Source organism: Heterodontus francisci, chromosome 23, assembly GCF_036365525.1.
Source record: "Heterodontus francisci isolate sHetFra1 chromosome 23, sHetFra1.hap1, whole genome shotgun sequence".
NCBI classification, from domain to species: Eukaryota; Metazoa; Chordata; class Chondrichthyes; order Heterodontiformes; family Heterodontidae; genus Heterodontus; species Heterodontus francisci.
The window spans coordinates 2262555-2285667 of record NC_090393.1 but is presented as its reverse complement, the minus strand read 5'-3'; the positions used below and the strand labels follow the sequence as shown (position 1 = coordinate 2285667).

At 45.5% G+C, this 23113-nt stretch overlaps 1 protein-coding gene across 11 annotated transcripts in view; it reads left to right on the top strand.

Moving 5' to 3' along the window:
- Nucleotides 1-23113, top strand: part of dnah10 (dynein axonemal heavy chain 10) — a 323633-nt gene that overhangs the window by 86593 nt on the left and 213927 nt on the right. For all 11 annotated transcript variants that reach the window (XR_010977212.1, XM_068054492.1, XM_068054489.1 and 8 more), the window contains 3 exons: nucleotides 870-1026; nucleotides 1436-1915; nucleotides 4821-4979. Coding sequence is in view for 10 of the 11 variants with exons in the window: in XM_068054492.1 (XP_067910593.1) it covers nucleotides 870-1026; nucleotides 1436-1915; nucleotides 4821-4979 (796 nt within the window). In the remaining variant the exon portion in view is untranslated. The remainder of the gene's footprint in view (nucleotides 1-869; nucleotides 1027-1435; nucleotides 1916-4820; nucleotides 4980-23113) is intronic.

The following is a 23113-nucleotide window of genomic DNA, read 5'->3' as shown; positions in this document are numbered from 1 at the left end:
ATCATCAGTATTATGGATGGAACTTAATCTTGGTTAGTCTGGTTTCTGACCCCTGCAAAAACAATTGCTATGTTTAACAGTTGTCATACCAAACTGTTGAGAAGTTCACATGTGGAGAATTTCTGTTTGCCTGCCACAGAATGCACATTCTCTCCCAGTCGGGACACATTATGCTTACCTAAGTCTAGAGACCTTATGTGCATGTTGGACAATAAATGCCATCCCTACCAGTGATGCCGCCCCCATCCTGTGAACAGATAGTTAAAAAAACACTCCCTAACCTCATCGTGGGAGCAGCAATAGCACAAGGACTACTGCGATTCAAGAGGCTGTTCACTAGAACCTTCTCAGGGTAACTAGGGATGGTTAATAAAAATGTGACTTTACCAGTGTTGCCAAAATCCTGAGAACAAATAAAAGATCGTTAAACTTTTTTAAAAATTCTTTCATTGGATGTGGGTGTCACTGGCAAAGCCAGTGTTTGTTTCCCATTCCTAATTGCCCTTGACAACTGAGTGGCTTGCTAGGCCATTTCAAATGGCCATTGCTGTTGGTCTGGAGTCACATGTCGGCCAGACCAGGTAAGGACAGCAGATTTCCTTCTCTAAAGGACATGAGTGAATTGATGATAGTTTCATGACACTGAGACTAGCTTTCAGTTCCAGATATTTTTTAATTAATTGAATTTAGATTCCACCAGTTGCATGATGGGATTTGAACCCATGTCCCCAGGGCATTAGCTTGGACCTCTGGATTACTAACTCAATGGCATTACCACTACAGCACCTTCTCACGCTGCACAGACGCATTGTAATTGTTTGTTACATTAGTTCATGCCAGGTCTAAAGTCATTATATTTTTCTCCACAGAAATCTTCAGCAGATTAATGTTGCTATTCTTGGATCCAGTCCCCTGTTCCAAGTTGAAGTCCATCTCTCTGCCCCTGAGATTGTCTTAAAACCTAATGCTTCTGAAGTTTATCAGCTGACTCTCCAGAACATAAAAGACTGTGTGGAAACAACTAAGGTTAATTAAAATTATTATTCTTACAGAAGTACATGTAACTTACAATTTTTAATAATTCCCCTGCCTGCATGAGACACTGAGGGGCTAGGTTGAGATCAAGTAAATGGCCACAGTCATTGCATAGAACCAGGACCTTCCTTGTCAGTATGGTCCAGTACCACATCACCTGGTGAATTTACTCATTGGGTCATTGTGGAGTCTTTGTCTTGGTGTTTTCCTGTGTATCTTCCTGCACAACTATACACCCACTTATAGCAGTTTATGCACAGAATTGGGTAAATCAGTCAATCTCCCAATCCAAATGCATTGAAAATAATTCAGGTTTTGTTAGTTACAGAGGACAGCAATGCCAATTGTTTTGACTCTATTACAATGTTTTCTCTATATATTTGTATTTCACGTGCTACAGCTATTCGTACGGTGGATGCATGGGTCCTGCATTGAATGTTCACCACAATATATTGACGGAGATGATGAACCAATCATCTTCAGTTTTTACAATGACATTTCACAGTATCCACAGATCATAGAGCAAGCTGTTTCCACCAGTCAAAATCTCCAAAAACTGCTTAGTTCTTTGGGCAAGTACCTGAATCGCTGGAAGAAGTACAGATCCTTGTGGAAGATGGATAAGTCTATTGTTGTGGAGAAGTTTGCAGCGAGGAATCCTTCCTGTGTTAGTTATGATGAGAAATTGCAGTTCTATACCAGAATCAGTGAGGAGGTGGCAGAGCAGCTAATGGTGAAAGATGAACAGTGTATTCGGCTCCAGCTGAGGCCTTTGGCATTTAGTGTCCAAGAAAATGCAAACTCATGGGTACATTCCCTTGGACATTGTCTGAATGAATCTGCCAAACGGGAACTGTATAACCTGAGAAATGAACTAGAGGTAACTTTTCAATTTAAATTATTGAAATGTATATTTTAGGTTAAATGCACTTATATTAAAAAACACATACAGGTTAAGTATTTGAAAGGGGAGAAGTTGTGGCCTGATTGCTTAAAAATTGTATTCGAATACCTCTAGAATATTTCTGTTTTTGCATACAGTGAAAGTCTGCCTATACCGTGTAAGCTTCTTTACAATGGACAAAAATACAGGTTGTTGATATTTTGGTTTGTAGGGAGAGCAGTTCTCTAGTCGGTGAAAGTCACATTGTTCAACAAGATAATCTGTACAGGACTCTTTTAAATAAACAATATCATAAAGTTTTCTGTACATCTGGCTTTATCAAAATATTGTATTTGCAATATGGGGGTGCTATTTTGTGAAAACATATGCACAGCCATATTAAATAGAATTAGAACGAATCTATAGCACAGAACCAGGCCATTCAGCCCAATAGGACAATGCTAGTATTTATGCTCCCAACAAGCGTCCTCCCACCCGTCCTCATCTAACCCTATCAACTTATACTTCCGTTCCTTTCTCTCTCATGTATTTGCTAACTTCCCCTTAAATGACCTCAACTACTCCATGTGGTAGCAAGTTCCACATTCTCACCACTCTGTGGGTAAAGAGGTTACTCCGAAGTTCCTTATGGATTTATTAGTGACTATCTTATATTTATGGGCTCTAATTTTGGACTCCTCCAGAAGAGGAAACATCTTCTCTATGTCTACCGTTTCAAACCTTTTCATAATTTTAAAGACCTTTATCAGGTCACCTCTCAACCTTCTCTTTTCTAGGGAAAAGAATCCCTGCCTGTTCAGTATTTCCTGATAGTTGTAACCTCACAGTTCTGGTGTCACCATGGTAAATATATTTGCACTTTTTTCAGTGGTTATCATTTTGTAATATGGAGACCAAAACTGCCACTGTACTTCAAGAGTGGTCTAATCAAAGCTTTTTTTAAAAATAAGTTTAACATAACATCTCTGCTTTTGAATTCTATTCCTCTAGAAAGGAACCCCAATGTTTTGTTTGCCCTATTTAAGGCTTTGCTAACTAGTGTTGCTACTTTTTCTGATTTGTGAATCTGTACCCCTAGATCCCTTTGCACTTCTGCTCCATTTAGACACTAATTCCCAAGGGGTGGCCTACTTATTTCTCCTACCACAATGCATCACCTCACATTTATCTATATTGAAATACATTTGCTATTTACAAGCCCATTCTGCAAGTTTCTTAATGTATCCTTCTATCTTGTCGCAGTCTTCCTCAGTATTAACTGCACCCTCCCATTTGGGGTCATCTGCAAATTTAGATATTGTTTTACTGATTGCTGAGTCCAAATTATTTATGTAAATTCTGAGTGACAGTGGTCTCAGCACCGGTCCCTATGGAATACTACTACTCACTTTCTGCCAGTCTGAATGACTACAAACCCTGCTCTCTCTCTTCTGTTTCGTAGCCAGGCTTGCTACTTGTTGTCTAATTCAGCATGCTCTGATGGTTATCATGTATCTAATATGCAGTATCTTATTGAAGGCTTTTTGAAAGTCCATGTTTATCACATCCACTACAGAATCCTCATTTGTTCTTTCTGTTACTTGTTCAAAGAATTCAATAAGGTTGGTCAAACACGACCTTCCCTGTTGAAGTTCATGCTGACTACTATGATATTTCAATTTCTAGTTGTTTTTCCATTACATCATCTGGTAAAAAAATCCAATATCTTTTCTACCAACGAAGCTAAGCTAACTGGATTGTCGTTCCCTGGGTTTGTTCAATCTCCCTTTTTGAAAATAAGGTCTCTGTTATCTCTTTCTTAGCTTCTTTGAGTATGCACAGACGCAATACATCCAGACTTGGGGTTTTATCCTCTCTAAGTTTGTCTAGTTTATCAATTAACTCTCTCCTATCTATCTTAAATATCTTAATCTCTTCCTAATGTCACATCCACCTTGTTAGTTACCCTGGAAAAAGCTGAGGCAAAGTAACTATGAAGTATTTATTAATTTTGCTGTCCTTACCTGTGAGTTTATCTTGTGCATCCCATTAGGATGCCCTATTCCTATTCTGTTTTTCCTTGTTATTTATGTGTCTATAGAAAGCTTTACTATTTCTTTTTACATTATTTGATAGTTTAATTTTGGAGTTCCTTTTCTCCTTGCTAATTTTTTTGACTTCTTTCCTAACCTCTTCATATTCCCTTTTGTTATCCACTCATTTATTTCCTGTGTATTTAATGTATGGCTTTTTCTGCAGTTTCAGTTTTGTTCTTATCTCTTTATTTATCTGTGGTGTCTTATTATTAGTACCTTCCTTACACATTCATGGCAGACTGCAGCTGTTTTTGGTGCGCTCCTTGGGACCAAAGAGCTGGATCCTCCTTTGCCAGACTAAATACTGTAACAACTTGATTAAAGAGTCTTTAAATGTGTGGGCTCAGTGCTGTGAAGAAGCAGCAGCTTCAGACATTGCAGTCAACCACGTTGTTACAAACATGGTGAAGGGGAGTCCACCACTCTAACAATAGCCAATGGGCTGAGGCAGCTCCCTGCTTTGGGAATTTGACTCCAGACTAAACGTGTGGTACACGGAGGAGAATGAGAATTAAGAAAGAAAGAAACAGCTTGTATTTATACTGTGCCTAATCACATCTCTCAGTAACAATCCAAAGCGTTTGACATACAACTAATAACCTTGAAGGGCAGTCGTTGTTATGTCAGTAAATTATCCTAAACTACTTGAGCAATTTTCTGTTGATGATGATTTAATGAATTGTAATAAGATCATTTGAATATAATATTATCTCTTCAGAAACCCTGTTTACCCTGTTTGTTATTAAGAATTGCACCACTATTTGTGTATTGGTAAATTTTGAACAATTTTCTTTTACCATTTATAGGAACTCTCAATTGCCTTGAAGAGAGATCCAGCTTCACTGGAGGATCTGAAATATGTACTGAGTACGATTGCCAAAATTAGAGCCATGTCTTTAACCGTAGAGCTGCGGTTAAAAGATACCCAGGAACGATATCGGACCCTCGCAATGTATGATATCCACGTGAGTTCATCAAACCTCTGCTCGTCTGTAAACATTATGCTTTCATTTTCTTCAGCACTTAGTTGTTACCATCCATGTTAATTAAGATTGAAGTGGAATTCTCCAAATCTAGACTGTCTTAAACACATATCAGGTAAGACATTTTAAGATTCTCAATGACTTTCAGGTATTTGCATTGCTGATTATAGCAAATGAAATATTCAATCATCTAAGTATCTGGCAAATACCTAAATAAAGGGACCTTTGAAAGAAACTTCTCAGTGCAGGACTCTGGTATTTATGCTGTGGTGCTATAAGCCTTCTTGCAGTGTTTGCCATAGGCAGGCGGTGCATTGAGCATTGGGGAGCAAAGTAAAACAAATGAGGCTGGAATTTAGCCCACGATAATTTAAAGCTCATCTTTCACCATCTGCGTGTTGTCTGACTGTTGGCAGGAAAAGAGCAAGGAGGTCTTCGGCATAGCTTTTAATTGTGTAAGACTGAGAGATTTATAAAGTACCAACGATGAACTTTTGGGGAAAGGCCTGCGTAAATCAAAAGTAACATTAGTGGAAGGAGGTCCTTTCCAAAAGAATGAGAATCTTTGGTGGAATGAAAATTGAGGGAGCAGAAACAATTTGTTTCAGCCTGTCACTGGTGGGAAATCTTGATGGGACTGAATGCCCGGCCCAATCCTTAGCCCAGAAATTGGATCTGAAGGATCCAATAAGGTTTGCGCTCACTTGTTCATAGAATCAGACAGAACAGAGGGAGGCCATTTGGCCCCTTGAAATTGCACTATCTCTTTCAAAGAGCAATCCAGTCAGTTCTACTCCCTTGCTCTTTCCCCATATCCTTGCAATGGTTTCTCCTTCAAATATTTATCCAATTCCCTTTTGAAGGCTGCTGTTGAATCTGATACCACCACCTTCTAAACCCTAACCACTCACTGCATAAAAACATTTTTCCTCATGTCGCCTCTGGTTCTTTTGCCAGTCACCTTAAATATGTGCCCTTTGGTTATCAACCCTTCAGCTGTTGAAAACAGTTTCTCTTTACTTACTCTAATTAAACCTTTTATGATTTTAAATTGCTGAATTTAACTGAAATCAGTCAGCCCCGGAACCATTCTCATAAATCTCTTTTGTACCCTCTCCAAAGCCTTCATGTTCTTATAAAAGTGTGGAGCCCAGAACTGGACACAGCACTCCAGCTGTGGCTGTACTAGTTTTTTTTATGGGTTCCTGGCTGTTGTACTCTGTTCCTCTAGTTATAAAGCCCAGGACCCCATATGCTTTATTAACTGCTTTGTGAACATGCCCTGCACTACTGGGTGTGCATTGTACGCCATATTGGTCAGGGCACCTGCCTTTACGGGCCCTGATGCTTATTTCAGTCCTCTTTGCAGTATTGGTTTCTAACTGACTGCAGCATGCAGTGAATAAATGGACATTGGTGGCCAATATGTACATATATTAAAAAACCTTCTTGTTTAATTTTGTTGTAATTTCTGGATAATTGTATGTTACTTTAGTTTGAACTGTAAAATCAGTAGTTTAAGAAAAAAGAATGACTTGCATTTAAATAGCGCCTTTCATGACCATCTGATGTCTCAAAGCACTTTACAGCCAGTTAAGTACTTTTGAAATGTAGTCACTGTAGTAATGTAAGAAATGTACGTATCGGTATCTGTAAGACTGTGTAGGAGGTGAATTTCATTCAAAGCTTCACCTGCTTAAGATGGAAAAGTCTACTGGGCGAGATACCTGAGGGTGACAGGAGCCCATCTCACCATTTCCCAGCAAGGAATACCTTTGGAAAAGGAGGACACAGGAGGAAATAATATCAGTATGAAATGCCTGTATTCAGAATAATCACTAAAGAATGAAGGGGAAGTCACATTTGTATTCATCATGTGAGCGTCACTGGCAAGGCTGTCATTTATTACCTGTCTCCAGTTGTCCTGATAAGGTACTGATATAACAGAGGGGCTTGCTAGGATATTTGAGAGGCCAGTTAATGGCCAACCGTAATGCAGTAGGACTGGAGTCACATACAGGCCCAGACTGGGTAGGGACGGCAGGTTTCCTTCCCTAAAGGACGTAGCAAACCATTTGTGTTTTTACAACAATCTGACAGCTTCGTGGTCACTTTAACTGAAAGCAGGTTTTTATTTCCAGATTTTAAAAATTGAATTCAAATTCTTAAACTGTCCTGGTGGGATTTGTACTCATAGGGCTGGATTTTTAGGTTCTGCTGGGGGTGGGAATGAATGTGGGGGGCAGATGAAAATAGCAGCGGTGGGTGGTGTGCCGGTTTCCTGTCGCCATTCTCATCGCTGGCGAATATTATCAGGGCTGGGGGGAGGCCGGCCCCGAGAACCCCCTGATCCGCTAATGAGTTCAATTAAGGATATTAAAGAGCTCATTGAGAGCTTGTAGAGGGCCAGCTTGTGATTTTGGTGGGGGTGCACAGGCTGCCCACCCGGGTCAGGGGCAGGCCAGGTGCCTGGAGGTGGTAAGCCAATCATGACTGCCTCAAGAAATGAGGTGGGTGCATAAAAGGAAGGATGGCTCGGTGGGGGTGGGGTGTGTGTGAGGGGGGCTCAGCCATTGGCACACAGGTGCCATCAGGTGCGCTCAGGTTGCAGGGAGTGTGGCCACCACATGCTCCGGTAGTGCAGAAGGTCATCACCCTCCTGGCATTGTGGGGACATAAGGATGGGGCAAGGCTTCCAGACACATTGGGAGGCCACCTGAGCGCAAGAAAGGCAGCAGCTAGCAATGGGAGCACGACTGTCAGACCTCGCGTCCAGTGGCAATGAGGAGCAACATCTTCCATAGGAAGGGCAGAACCCCGGGCATCAGGAGAGCAGAGGAGAGGTATTGGGGGCAGGACGTCAACGGAGGTCATACGCTCAGCTTAGGCTATACCACTGAAACTGGAGATATCTGCACATGTCAATGAACCAGTGTCACTGGAGACTTTACCTATTCAGTTAGATTGTCACAGAGATTTGTGCATTCTCCTGCCAACCTCCGGAAAGAGGACCGCCTCCTCTCCTTCACTGCCTCGAGGAGGTCTTCCAGGTCTGCATCAGCCCTCTGCCTTTCCTGCTCCATCAGTCATACAGCAATCAATTCACTAAAATGGCTGCTGTGGTCTGTTTAAATTGGGCCTGCACATCTTCAGTCCAGTTTCCATCATTCCTGACCCTGTGGTGGTTAAATTTGTTGCCCAATCCGCCCTCCAGTCAATTAACAGTCCACCCCTGTGAACATTAAGGCCTGTGACTTCTCCCCTCTGGGGGCAGGATCCGAACCCAGAAACAGTCCCGACCCCCGATGGAAAATCAGGCCCGTCTGCCCAGGATCATTGGTTCAGACCTCTGAATAATTAGTCAATAGCATAACCACTACATTACACTGACTGCTTTACCACAAGATACAACTCCAGTTCAAGACATTGTACTGCCAGAGGCACAGTGGGCTGAATGCCCTCTTTCTGAGCTACAACTTCTAGGATTTTATAATAGTGTTTCAAAAACAATTCCTAGATCCAAATTATGATTGATTAAGTGAATATTCATTTTGAATAAACATTTTCAAGGATGTGATCCTTTAGGCATAGTGTCCAAATTACTTTGAACAGCTTCCTGTCGATCAAGAAGGCAACTTGAAAGACACCTGTGTGACTTGTATTTTGTATTGTTAGCACTTTAGAGTTATTGTCAGGTCTTCCCTGTGTATGTCAGCTGAGAGGTGCAGGCGTGGCGCAGTGGTTAGCACTGCAGCCTCACAGCTCCAGGGACCCGGGTTCGATTCTGGGTATTGCCTGTGCGGAGTTTGCAAGTTCTCCCTGTGACCGCGTGGGTTTTCGCCGGGTGCTCCGGTTTCCTCCCACAGCCGAAGTCTTGCAGGTGATAGGTAAATTGGCTGTTGTAAATTGCCCCCAGTGTAGGTAGCTGTTAGGGAATATGAGATTACTGTAGGGTTAGTATAAATGGGTGGTTGTTGGTCGGCACAGACTTGGTGGGCCGAAGGGTCTGTTTCAGTGCTGTATCTCTTAAAAAAAAAGTGCCACTAGCTGTGTGTTGTTATCATCATCTTTGATAGGTGTATTTTGTCTGAAGCACCTGGGTTTTTAGTTCTTGAAGTATACAGATTTTTTCTATTACTTTCAACACCTGTAATCATTGTATTCTGCTTTCCCTTGTCACACCAGTAATAGGAAGGGGACAGAGTCCAGAGTCAATGCCGTGTGTGAGCGTCCAGCCCCTTGACTGGGCAAAATGTAAACAAAATCATTAATGATGTTCTCAGTGTCTATGTGAGGAAAACCAGTTTGTGAACTTGAAACAGTCTTTTCTGATGCATGAGTAGAGGAAACATTGCAGGAATCTCTGGCAAAAGTTTTAAGGGCAGTTTCTGTAGAACGGAGTGAAGACCGATGATTGAATGTGCAGGGTGGCTCACTCACTAAACAATCCGTGTAAGTATTGCTGCTGGAAAATAAATGCAACTACTTCCTTCAGATACTGGGCAGGACTTTCCCCCGGACCAGAAACAGAGGTCTGCAATATTTCTGGTTCTTGAACTATGGCGCCGGGGGGAATCAGTCACCAGCTCCGATTTTCATGGGGGTGCCCCCTTAATTGGCACGGACACAGGTTCATTGTCCAATTAAAGAAGGCGCGTGGGCTCTCGAAGCTGGAGGACCAATCAGAGGCCTTCCAGCTTGAAGAGAGCAGCAGGCCATAATAGAGGGCAAGTGCTTTAAAATGGAGACATCCTCTGTCCAACTTCTTAAACTTAAAATATAAAATGGACCTTGCAACCAGGCCACCGCTTTGGGGCGGAAAGCCCCTCTACAGAGTAGCCTGTGGCTGCTCCTGCACCCAGGCTGGCAGGGATGGCCTCTATGCCTGCCTGCATGGAGTGCTGGTCACCCGGTCTGCCACCTGGAGGCCACCTCCAGGCATCTAAACTGGCTCCCATCGCCTCCTTTAATTGGCCTCAGTGGACTCTTCTTCTCTTCTTCTTTCTTTTGGGCCTCCTTATCTCGAGAGACAATGGATACGCGCCTGGAGGTGGCCTCATGAGCCATATCAGGCAGGGTAGCCCTGCTGCCGCCCCAGCCCCCACATCCCATCTCCGTGTAAATGCCGGTGGGATGGAGCCGGGGAAACAGCACACTGGCTGGTGGGGCTATTTTTAGCTCCTGTCCACCTCCATTCCTGGCCCTGGCCAGGCTCAAAATCCTGCCCACTGAGCCCAATATAATTAAAAAATGGTTTGGCTAAAAGTAATTAGCACGGTTCCCCTGCTGACTTAGTAAGTTTATCAAATGAATAGGAGACATACAGAGCTCAATTCCAATGCAGTGGTTTTTGTTGAGGTTCATCCCTAGCAGCTCCATAACACAGGAGTCTGCTCTACGGACTGTTCTTAGGGATGTACACTGAGATCGCAGAATAATACAGTGCAGAAGAGGCCCTTCGGCCCATCGAGTCTGCACTGATGCATTAAGGACACCTGACCTGTCTACCTAATCCTATTTGCCAGCACTTGGCCCATAGCCTTGAATGTTATGACGTGCCAAGTGCTCATCCAGGTACTTTTTAAAGGATGTGAGGCAACCTGCATCTACCACCCTCCCAGGCAGTGCATTCCAGACCGTCATCACCCTCTGGGTAAAAAAGTTCTACCTCAAATCCCCCTTAAACCTCCCGCCCCTCACCTTAAACTTGTGACCCCTCGTAACTGACCCTTCAACTAAGGGGAACAGCTGCTCCCTATCCACCCTGTCCATGCCCCTCATAATCTTGTACACCTCGATCAGGTCACTCCTCAGTCTTCTCTGCTCCAGTGAAAACAACCCAAGCCTATCCAACCTCTCTTCATAGCTTAAATGTTCCATCCCACACAGCATCCTGGTGATTCGCCTCTGCACCCCCTCCAATGCAATCACATCCTTCCTATAATGTGGCGACCAGAATTGCACACAGTACTCCAGCTGTGGCCTTCCCAAAGTTCTGTACAACTCCAACATGACCTCCCTGCTTTTGTAATCTATGCCTCGATTGATAAAGGCAAGTGTCCCATATGCCTTTTTCACCACCCTATTAACCTGCCCTTCTGCCTTCAGAGATCTATGGACAAACACGCCAAGGTCCCTTTGTTCCTCGGAACTTCCCAGTGTCAGGCCATTCATTGAATAGTTTTAGTTTAGTTTAGAGATACAGCACTGCAACAGACCCTTCGGCCCACCGAGTCTGTGCCGACCATCAACCACCCATTTATACTAATCCTACACTAATTCCATATTCCTACCACATCCCCACCTGTCCCTATATTTCCCTACCACCTACCTATACTAGGGGCAATTGCTAATGGCCAATTTACCTATCAACCTGCAAGTTATTTGGCTTTGGGAGGAAACCGGAGCACCCGGAGGAAACCCACGCAGACACAGGGAGAACTTGCAAACTCCACACAGGCAGTACCCAGGATTGAACCCGGGTCGCTGGAGCTGTGAGGCTGCGGTGCTAATCACTGCACCACTGTGCTGCCCTTTTTTTTTTAAAGTGTCCACCTGGGCCCCAACTTCATCTATATTTCTCCCTCTCCCGATGTATCTCTTATATGTTTGTGTCACATTACTCCTTCCAAAGTGTATCGCCTCACACTTTTCAGGGTTAAATTCCATCTGCCACTTTTCTGCCCATTTGACCATCCCGTCTATATCTTCCTGTAACCCAAGACACTCCACCTCACTGTTAACCACTCGGCCAATCTTTGTGTCATCTGCGAACTTACTGATCCTACCCCCCACATAGTCATCTATGTTGTTTATATAAATGACAAACAATAGGGGACCCAGCACAGATCCCTGTGGTACGCCACTGGACACTGGCTTCCAGTCACTAAAACAACCGTCTGTCACCACTCTGTCTCCTATAGCTAAGCCAATTTTGAATCCACCTTATCAAGTTACCCTGTATCCCATGTGCATTTGCTTTCTTGATAAGTCTCCCATGTGGGACCTTGCATTCATCTGTGCTATTCTGCTATTTCAATACTTGCTAGCACGTGGCACTGGGAGTAATCCAGAGATTACAACCCGAGAGGTCCTGCTTTTTAGTCTGCTGCCTAACTCCCTGAATTCTTGATGCAAGATCTCATCCCTCCTTCTACCTATGTCATTGGTACCAACATGTACCATGACCTCTGCCTTATCACCCTCCCCCTTCAGGATGCCCTGCAGCCGTTCAGTGACATCCCAGACCCTGGCACCAGGGAGGCAACACACCACCCCGGAGTCACGTTGACGGCCACAGTAGCGCCTATCTGTTCCCCTGACTATAGAATCCCCTATTACTATTGCTCTTCCTCTCTTTCCCCCTTCCTGTGCAGACAGGCTGCTTGTGGTGCCAGAAGCTTGGCTCTGTCCGCACTCCCTGGAGGAACCAGCCTCATCAGCCTCCAAAATGGAATACCGATTTGCAAGCGGGACCCCAGGGGACTCCTGCACTACCTGCCTGATTCTCTTGGACTGCCTGGTGGTCACCTATTCCCTTCCTTCCTCAAATCCCTTCAGCTGCGGTGTGACCACCTCTCTATACGTGCTATCCACGATGCTCTCAGACTCGCGGATGCTCCACAGTGTTTCCAGCTGCCGTTCCAGCTCTGAAACCCGAGCTTCCAGGAGCTGCAGCTGGACACACTTCCTACAAACATGCTGGTCCTGGGGACTGGAAATGTTCCCGGATTCCCACATGCAGCAAGAGGAGCAAACCACGCCTTTAAGCTCTCCTGCCATGAATAAACCCTTTAAATTTAAAACTTTAGAAGACTATTATAATTTTAAAAAATCAACTAAGTCTTGCTAAAACAGTGACTTACAATTCAGTCCAGCTTGAAAAATACCCACCAGGACTTACTCACCAGTCAGCTGTGCTCTGTGGAAACTCTCGGCTCCCCTCACGCTCTTTGAGGACAAGTAGGAAATGAAAGGAGCTCCTCGCTCCCTCCTCTCCGATCTCCCTCAGTCACAAAACTCCCACTTTAGCACTCTAATGCAGCCCCAAGTCAGCACTCCAGTGCAAACAAAGTCAGCACTGTAAGATGGCTCACTTTTCTCATTGGGATAAACATCAGCTGCTGCTGGAGGACTATCAACTTGGTGAAAGACGCTCTTTGATCTGCCTGAAGCTTGAAACAGAGCAAAGAGTTGTCCACAACCAAGTGTTGCAGACTGGTACATTCCAAGGTCCAGGACTACGTGCTGAGTGATGCACTAAAGCTTGGGGCAGCCTCTGCAAAGGCTCAATGGAGAAAGATCACTGTGTAAGGTCCTCCCGCCATAGTGAACCGAGGGGCTGGAACCCGTGTAAAACCCCTTGAGCTGAATGCACCAAAATATTTTTTACTATGTATTGCCAATGTACATTGCATTTAAAATGGAACAGCAAGAATTGTGAGGCATTTCATGTTTTTCTGTATCAAAGAAATCCGATCTCTGTTGTACCTTCCGAAATGTGAAATTTGGACTCTTTTAAACTGTTTTGTAATTTTTGCAAATTTTTATGAATACAGTATATTTTTGGGAAAAAAATTCCCAGGTTTGACACCCACAGCAGGATTTTCCCTGCGGGCTTCTGAACCCCGCCGGTAGGCTCAAATGTGGGTCAGAAGCACACACTGTGGCCAGAAGGAAATAGTGCCCAGCCGGTGCTGGCCGCATGTCGGTGAGCCGTTTCAAGCTTCAGTGTGGCGGTTCATTTGAATGGACGGGGAAGCCTGCCCCCACCCACTCCTGATCACATGGAGGGGCAGCCTGTCCGTCACTGGCAATGGTGTCAGCTGCCTGTGTGCAGGTGCTGATGCCATTTTTAAAGGGCTTGGAGCCTTTCCAGGATTTTTAAAGAAATCACTAAACATTTTTATGAACAATTTAAACAGGTATTTTTGGACCTCTCCCACCAGCCCCTCCCCCTGCCCCCCCCCCACCCCCTGCCGATACCCACAATATTAAATACTTTCCCTCTCCACCCCAAAACTTTTTAAGTTTTCCAACAGACCTTTCCCCCCTCAAAGTGCAAAGAATATCAACTTCACCCCTTCTCACCATCCCCTCCGCCAATGAGAGTCCTTTATTGCTGCTCCCCTGCACAGGAAAAATGACCTGTTCCCCCCTCCCAACCAGTGTGGCGCATCGATTCTCTGGATGGGGATCGGAAGGTGCAGGAGTGCTGGCCATCGGCACGAAGATCACACTGGGATTCCCGGAGGCAGCAGCGGGCTTGCAATTATGCCAGGTATATGCCAGAGGCCTCTCCGCCTCTGTGAAGATTGGGCCGGGCCCACATGGAGCTGGAAGCAGGCCTCCTCCGGAGTGATCTTCAGGCCCTCCCCGCCATGGTCCCCAATGCGTGGGGGGGAACTAAATTCAACTCTGTGTGGGATGCAGTCAGTCATTGTGATTTAATAGCCGGAGGGTGGGCTCATCATCTAATTAAGAACAGTGAGTGCGCTGTCAAAGCTGGAGGCCAATCAGTCCCTTCCATCTGGAAATGAGCAGTAGGATGCCATGGCAGGTAAGTAAAGGAGAGAGTGCTTCAAAATGGAGGCACCCTCTCATCAGCTTCTTCAAAGTTTAAATTAAAATGGCTTTTGGAGGCAGGCCACCACTGATGGTTGGGGAAATCCCTCTACAGGGCAGCCTGTGGTTGCTGCAGCACCCAGGCAACTAAACTGACCCCGTCGCCTTCAGGGACCTGGAGGCCGACTGGAAAGTCCCACTCGGCCGTCAGCCTCCTTGTAATTGCCTTTAATAGATCACTAATGAGCCTTGTTGGCTACCTGCCGCATGTGAATGGGTAGCTCTGCTGTGGCCCCACCCATCCCGCTTCTGTAAAAATGGCTCGGGGGTGGGATGGAGCCAGGGAACTGGCATGCCGGCTGGCAGGGCTAGATTCTGGCCCCAGAGGGAGCTAAAAATCAAGCCCTTAGTCTATGCTTAACTCGCCGTTCTCAGCTGGGGCGAGTTGGCCTCAGTGCCACTGCACAGTATACAGCTGCTTGTGGATCAGAAGCAAAAAAATGCAGATGCTGGAAATTGGAAAGAGATAACAGAAAATGCAGCAAACATGAAGCAGACCAGGCAGAATCCATGGAGAGAACGGGCAATAAGAGCAAAATACTGTGGATGCTTGAACTCTGAAATGAGAACAGAAAGTGCTGGAAATACTCAGCAGGTCTGGCAACATCTGTGGAGAGAGAAACAGAGTTAACGTTTCAGGTCTGTGACCCTTTATCAGAACTGGTAAAAGTTAGAAATGTAACAGTCTTTGAGCAAGTGAAAGGGGGGAGTGGGGGGAAGAAGAACAAGAAGGAAGGACTGTGATAGGACGGAGCGGGAAGAGATTAAATGACAGATGTCATGGAACAGAAAGCTAATGGAGTACTAAATAGTTGTAGCGAAAGACAAAGCCTGAGTCCAGAGAGTGCGAATGGCAGAATAATGAACAGCTCTGTACGAGAGCAAAAACATGAAAAAATAAATTTAAGACGAGCACACGGTTAAAAAATAAATAAACAAAATTTAAAAAGAATATATATATAAAAACTAAAAATTATAAATAAGCAAAAAATAATGGGGCTCATGGTCTCAAATTATTGCACTCGATGTTCTGTCCGGAAGGCTGCAGAGTGCCTAGTTGGAAAATGAGATGCTGTTCCTCGCGCTTGCATTGATGTTCACTGGAACACTGCAGCAGGCCAAGGACAGAAATGTGGGCATGAGAGCAGGGTGGAAAATTAAGATAGCAAGCAACCGAATGCTCGGGATCATGCTTGCAGACCGAGTGGAGGTGTTCTGCAAAGCGGTCATGCAATCTGTGTTTGGTCTCCCCAGTGACCGCATTGTGAACAGCAAATACAGTATACTAAATTGAAAGAAGTACAAGTAAATCACTGCTTCACCTGGAAGGAGTGTTTGGGGTCTTGGGTGGTGAGGAGAGAGGATGTAAAAGGGCAGGTATTACACCTCCTGCGATTGCATGGGAAGGTGCTCTGGGAAGGACGAGGTGTCGGGGGTAATGGAGGAGTGGACGAGGATGTCGCGGAGGGAACGATCCCTTTGGAATGCTGACAGGGGAGGGGAAGATGTGTTTGGTGGTGGCATCATGCAGGAGGCGGCGGAAATGGTGGATGATGATCCTTTGGATGTGGAGACTGGTGGGGTGGAAAGTGAGGACAAGGGGAACCCTATCGCGGTTCTGGAAGGGAGGGGAAAGGGTGAGGGCAGAGGTGTGGGAAATGGGCTGGACACGGTTGAGGGCCCTGTCAACCACAATGCGGGGGAATCTTCCATTGAGGAAAAAGGAAGACTTATCAGAGGTACTGTTGTGGAAGGTTGTTTCATCGGAACAGATGCGTCGGAGACGGAGAAACTGAGAGAATGAAATGGAATCCTTACAGGAGGCTGGGTATGAGGAAGTGTAGTCAAGGTAGCCGTGGGAATCGGTGGGCTTATAATAAATACTAGTGGACAGCCTATCCCCAGAGATGGAGACAAAGAAGTCGAGGAAGGTAAGTGTCGAATTGGACCATGTAAAGGTGAGAAGGGTGGAAATGGGAAGCAAAGGTAATGAAGTTTTCTAGTTCGGGGTGAGAGCAGGAAGCTGTAGCGATGCAATCATCAATGTACCGGAAAACAAGTTGGGGAAGGGGGCCTGAGTAGGACTGGAATAAGGAATGTTCGACATATCCCACAAAAAGACAGGCATAACTAGGACCCATGCAGGTACCCATAGCAACACCTTTTACTTGAAGGAAGTGAGTGGAGTTGAAGGAGAAGTTGTTTAATTTGAGAACAAGTTCAGCCAGGCGGAGGAGGGTGTTGGTGGATGGGGACTGGTTGGGCCTCTGTTCTAGGAAGAAGTAGAGAGCCCTCAAACCATCTTGGTGGGGGATGGAGGTACAGTGTGATTGGACGTCCATAGTGAAGAGGAGATGGTTAGGGCCTGGAAACTGTCAAAATGACGCATCAGAAGAGTCACGGATGTAGGTGGGAAGAGACTGGACAAGGGGAGAAAAAATAAAATCAAGATAGGAGGAAATAAGTTCGTTAGGACAGGAACAGGCTGAATCGATGGATCTTCTGGGACAGTGTTGTTTGTGGATTTTAGGAAGGAGAGAGAAGCGGACTGTCCAAAGTTGCGGGACTATGAGGTTGGAAGATGTAGAGGGAAGATCTCCAGAGGAGATGAGGTCAGTAACAGAACTGGAGACAGTGGCTTGATGTTCGGTGGTGGGGTCATGGTCCAGGGAGCGGTAGGAAGAAGTGTCTGAGAATTGGTACTCAGCCTCTGCAAGGTAGAGAACGGGCAAGTTAGTCTTTCGTGTGGCAGTATTTTACATAGGGTCAGCACCCGACCTGCTGTGTGTTTATAGCATTTTTCTCTTTTTTCATTTTTGGACCTTTGGTGAGGACAAGAGCAGCTTCAGCTGGCTCAGCCCCTATGATCAAATCACCTGCTAACTCAAACTTCAGATAGGAAAAGTGGCCCCTTGAAAAGGATGCTGGAATTTACAGTTATCAGGATGATCAACCCAGGATTCCCCTACTTACATCAATCAGATTTTGTAAACTGAGTAACAGGCCAGTTGAAACACAACTGCACTGTAACAGCAGAATATAAACAATAATGAACAGGAAAAGACCCTCATGTCTGTCCTACAAACTGCGATGCCTTGTGTTTCACAGTATTCACTTCATATCCTACCTGAAACTCATGGCATTTCCTGGGAGAGATGGAAAATCAGATAAAGGCCCAGGCCATTTAGGGAAGAAAAGTCTGTAAAAATTTCCGACCCTTCTAGGTGACTGGAATTAGTCCAGGAGATCAAGCCTAGCCTGTCCAACGCTTCCTCATAAGACAACCCGCCTATTTCAGGTATTAGTCTAGTAAAATAAAAGCAAAATACTGCGGATGCTGGAAATCTGAAATAAAAACAAGAAATGCTGGAACCACTCAGCAGGTCTGGCAGCATCTGTGGAAAGAGAAGCAGAGTTAACGTTTCGGGTCAGTGACCCTTCTTCGGAACTGACAAATATTAGAAATGTCACAGGTTATAAGCAAGTGCTTCTACATCCTAGTTTCCTGAACTTAGGTCATCCCTCTCTATTGTGCTAATACCATGATTAATTAACAGAGCTACCCCTCCACCTTTCTCTAGCTTTCTGTCCTTCCTAAATGTCATGTACCCTTCAATATTCAGGTCCCAATCTATGTCGTCCTGCAGCCATGTCTCTGTAATGGCTATCAGATCGTACTTATTTATTTCTATTTGCGCTATCAGTTCATCTGTTTTTCTTCGACTGCTATGTGCCTTCATTTACAGAGCCTTTCATTTTGTCCTTTTATTATTTTTGTAACCTGTAGCCTTGCCTGCTGATTTACTCTTAGATTTGTATGCTCTGTCCATTCCTGTCACAGTCTGTTTATCCTTTCCCATATTAATACCTTTCTCTCTTGCTTTGTCTCTGCTCTTTGATTTACCACATCTTCCCAAATTTGATTGCTTGCTCCCACTATTTAGTTTAAAATCCTCTCTACTTCCCTAGTTATGCGGCTGGCTAGAACACTGGGCCTAGCACGGTTCAGCCCCCACTTTTCCCAGTGCTGGTGTCAGTGCCCCACGGACCGGAACCCACTTCTACCACACGGGTCTTTGAGCCATGCATTCATTTCTCTAATCTTATTTGCCTTACTCCAATTTGCACATGGCTCAGGTAATAATCAAGAGATTGTTATCTTTGAGATTCTGCTCTTCAATTTGGTGCCTAGCTGCTCATACTGACTATGCAGAACCTCTTTCCATGCCCTGCCTATGTCATTGGTACCTACATGGACCACAATGACTGGATCCTCCCCATCTCATTGTAAGTTACTCTCCAGCCCTGAGCAGATGTCCTGAATCCTCCCCCTGCTTGAATGGCTTCCTGTACCATGGTGCCATGGTCAGTCTGCTCATCCACACTGCAGCCCTCGCTCTTGCTCATACAAGCTGCAAGAACCTCAAACTTGTTGCTCAATTGCAAGGGCTGAGGCTCCTCCATTCCCACATCTGGATCCCCTTACCTGCCTGACACAATCACACCCTCCTGTCCCTGACCACCGACCAAATTAGACGACCCTATCCTAAGGGGTGTGACTGCCTTCTGGAACAAAGTGTCCAGGTAACTTTCCCCCTCCCTGATGCATTGCAGTGTCTGCAGCTCAGCCTCCAGCTCAATGACTCTGAGCCGAAGCTCCTCAAGCAGCAAACACTTACTACAGACGTGGTTGCCATGGATTGCCATGGCATCCAGGAGCTCCCACATACTGTAGCTGCGACACATCACCTGTCCTGCCATCTTTATTGTGTTAATTTAATTACATTTATTTTTCTTTATTAATTTATAGTTCCCCTCCTTACCGAACTCCCTCACTTCCCAAACTCCCTTCTTCACACTCTGTGCCATCCAGCAGCACTCAATGCAGACTACATTAACTTTTACACTAGCACAATCTAGTCCCTTCATCATCTTATAAACTTCAATCACATTCTCCCTGAGTCTACACTTTGCTGAAGTGTACAGCTACAGCTTAGTCTATCTTAATAACTAAGATGCTTCAAACTGGGAATTAGTCTAGTGGCCCTCCTCTGCAACTTTTCCAAAGCCTCAATATCACCCATCATGAGGAGGCCAAAACTGAACACAGTCTACTGACTGGGATCTAACCAAGGTCTTGTATAAGGACAGAATAGTATGCCTTATGTTATACTCAGTTAGAACATAGAACATAGAAAAATACAGCACAGAACAGGCCCTTCGGCCCACGATGTTGTGCCGATCCTTTGTCCTCTGTCAAGGACAATTTAATCTATACCCCATCATTCTCCTTTATCCATATACCTATCTAAAAGCCGTTTGAAAGTCCCTAAAGTTTCTGACTCAACAACTTCCCCAGGCAAGGCATTCCATGCCCCGACCACTCTCTGGGTAAAGAACCTTCCCCTGACATCCCCCTTATATCTCCCACCCTTCACCTTAAATTTATGACCCCTTGTAACGCTTTGCTCCACCCGGGGAAAAAGTTTCTGACTGTCTACCCTATCTATTCCCCTGATCATCTTATAAACCTCTATCATGTCACCCCTCATCCTTCTCCGTTCTAATGAGAAGAGGCCTAGAATGTTCAGCCTTTCCTCGTAAGACTTATTCTCCATTCCAGGCAACATCCTGGTAAATCTCCTCTGCACCCTCTCCAAGGCTTCCACATCCTTCCTAAAATGAGGTGACCAGAACTGCACACAGTACTCCAAATGAGGCCTTACCAAGGTCCTGTACAGCTGCATCATCACCTCACGGCTCTTAAATTCAATCCCTCTGCTAATGAACGCTAACACCCCATATGCCTTCTTCACAGCCCTATCCACTTGAGTTGCAACCTTCAACGATCTATGCACATAGACCCCAAGGTCTCTCTGCTCCTCCACATGCCCAAGAACCCTACCGTTAACCCAGTATTTTGCATTCGTGTTTGTCCTTCCAAAATGGACGACCTCACACTTTTCAGGGTTAAACTCCATCTGCCACTTTTCAGCCCAGCACTGCAACCTATCCAAGTCCCTTTGCAGACGACAATAGCCCTCCTCGGTATCCACAACTCCACCAACCTTTGTATCATCTGCAAATTTACTGACCCACCCTTCGACTTCCTCATCCAAGTCGTTAATAAAAATCACAAACAGGAGAGGACCCAGAACTGATCCCTGTGGCACGCCACTGGTAACTGGGCTCCAGGCTGAGTATTTACCATCTAAGACCACTCTCTGCCTTCTATCAGTTAGCCAATTCTTAATCCAACTGGCCACATTCCCCACTATCCCATGCCTCCTGACTTTCTCCATAAGTCTACCATGGGGGACCTTATCAAATGCCTTACTAAAATCCATGTACACCACATCCACTGGTTTACCCTCATCCACTTGCTTGGTCACCTGCTCAAAGAATTCAATCAGGCTTGTGAGGCAAGACCTACCCCTCACAAAACCGTGCTGACTGTCCCGAATCAAGCAGTGTCTTTCCAGATGCTCAGAAATCCTATCCCTCAGCACCTTTTCCATCAACTTGCCTACCACCGAAGTAAGACTAACTGGCCTGTAATTCCCAGGGTTGTTCCTATTCCCTTTCTTGAACAGGGGCCCAACATTTGCCACCCTCCAATCACCTGGTACCACCCCCGTCAACAGAGAAGATGAAAAGATCATTGCCAGCGGCTCTGCAATTTCATCCCTTGCTTCCCATAACATCCTTGGATATACCCCGTCAGGCCCGGGAGACTTGTCTATCTTCAAGTTATTCAAAAACCCCAACACATCTTCCCTCCTAACGAGCACTTCCTCGAGCTTACCAGTCTGTTTCACACCGTCCTCTTCAGTAATACACCCCTTCTCATTCGTAAATACCGAAGAGAAGTACTCATTCAAAACCTCACTTATCTCTTCCGGCTCAACACACAGTCTCCCGCTATTGTCCTTGACCGGACCTACGGTCCCCCTAGTCATCCTCATATTTCTGACATACGCGTAAAAGGCCTTGGGGTTTTCTTTTATCCTACCCGCCAAGCATTTTTCATGCCCTCTCTTAGCTCTCCTAATCCCTTTCTTCAGATCCTTCCTGGCCATCTTGTATCCCTCCAGAGCTATGCCTGTGCCCTTTTTCCTCAACCTTATATACGCATCCTTCTTCTTCCTAACAAGACTCTCAACCTCTCTTGTCAACCACGGTTCCCTCACATGACCATCCCTTCCCTGTCTGACAGGGACATGCTTATCAATGGCCCCTACTATCTGCTCCTTGAAAAAGTTCCACATTTCGACCGTGCCCTTCCCTGCCAGCATATGCTCCCAACTTATGCTCCTCAGTTCCTGCCTGACAGCATCATATCTACCCTTCCCCCAATTGTAAACCTTGCCCTGTTGCACATACCTATCCCTCTCCATTACCACAGTGAATGCTACAGAATTGTGATCACTATCTCCAAAGTGCTCGCCCACCAACAGCTCTATCACTTGCCCTGGTTCATTACCTAGTACCAAATCCAATATTGCCTCCCCTCTGGTCGGGCAGTCTACATACTGAGTCAGAAAAGCTTCCTGGACATACTGCACAAACACTACCCCATCCAAACTATTCGATCTAAAGAGTTGCCAATCAATATTTGGGAAGTTGAAATCCCCCATAATTACTACCCTGTGACTTCTGCTCCTTTCCAAAATCTGTTTCCCAATCTGCTCTTCCACCTCCCTGCTGCTATTGGGGGGCCGATAGAAAACTCCCATCAAGGTGACTGCTCCTTTCCTGTTCCTGACCTCAACCCACAGTGCCTCAGTCGGCAGATCCTCCTCGAAAATTCTTTCAGCAGTTGTTACACTATTTCTAACTAACAATGCCACCCCCCCACCTCTTTTACCACCATTCCTAATCTTATGAAAACATCTATAACCAGGTACCTCCAAGAACCATTCCTCCCCCTCACCTATCCACGTTTCAGTGATGGCCACAACATCGTAGTCCCAAGTGCCCATCCACGCCTTCAATTCACTCACCTTATTCCTGATGCTTCTTGCGTTGAAGTATACGCACTTTAACCCTTCTCCGTGCCCATCTGTCCTCTGCGACAGTGCTACCTTCCCCAATACCTCACTACACTCTTTGTCTTTCTGAGTGGACCCACTGGTCCCTGGACTACAAGTCCGGTTCCCATCCCCCTCCCAAACTAGTTTAAACCCTCCCGAACAGTACTAGCAAACCTCCCTCCCAGGATATTGGTGCCCCTCTGGTTCAGATGCAGCCCGTCCTGTTTGAACAGGTCCCATCTTCCCCAGAATGCAGTCCAATTATCCAAGAACTGGAAGCCCTCTCTTCTACACCATTCCTGCAGCCACGTGTTCAGCTGTGCTCTCTCCCTATTCCTAGCCTCACTATCACGTGGCGCCGGCAACAAACCAGAGATAACAACTCTGTCCGTCCGAGCTTTCAGCTTCCAGCCTAACTCCCTAAACTCACTTCTAACATCTGTGCCACCCTTCCTTCCT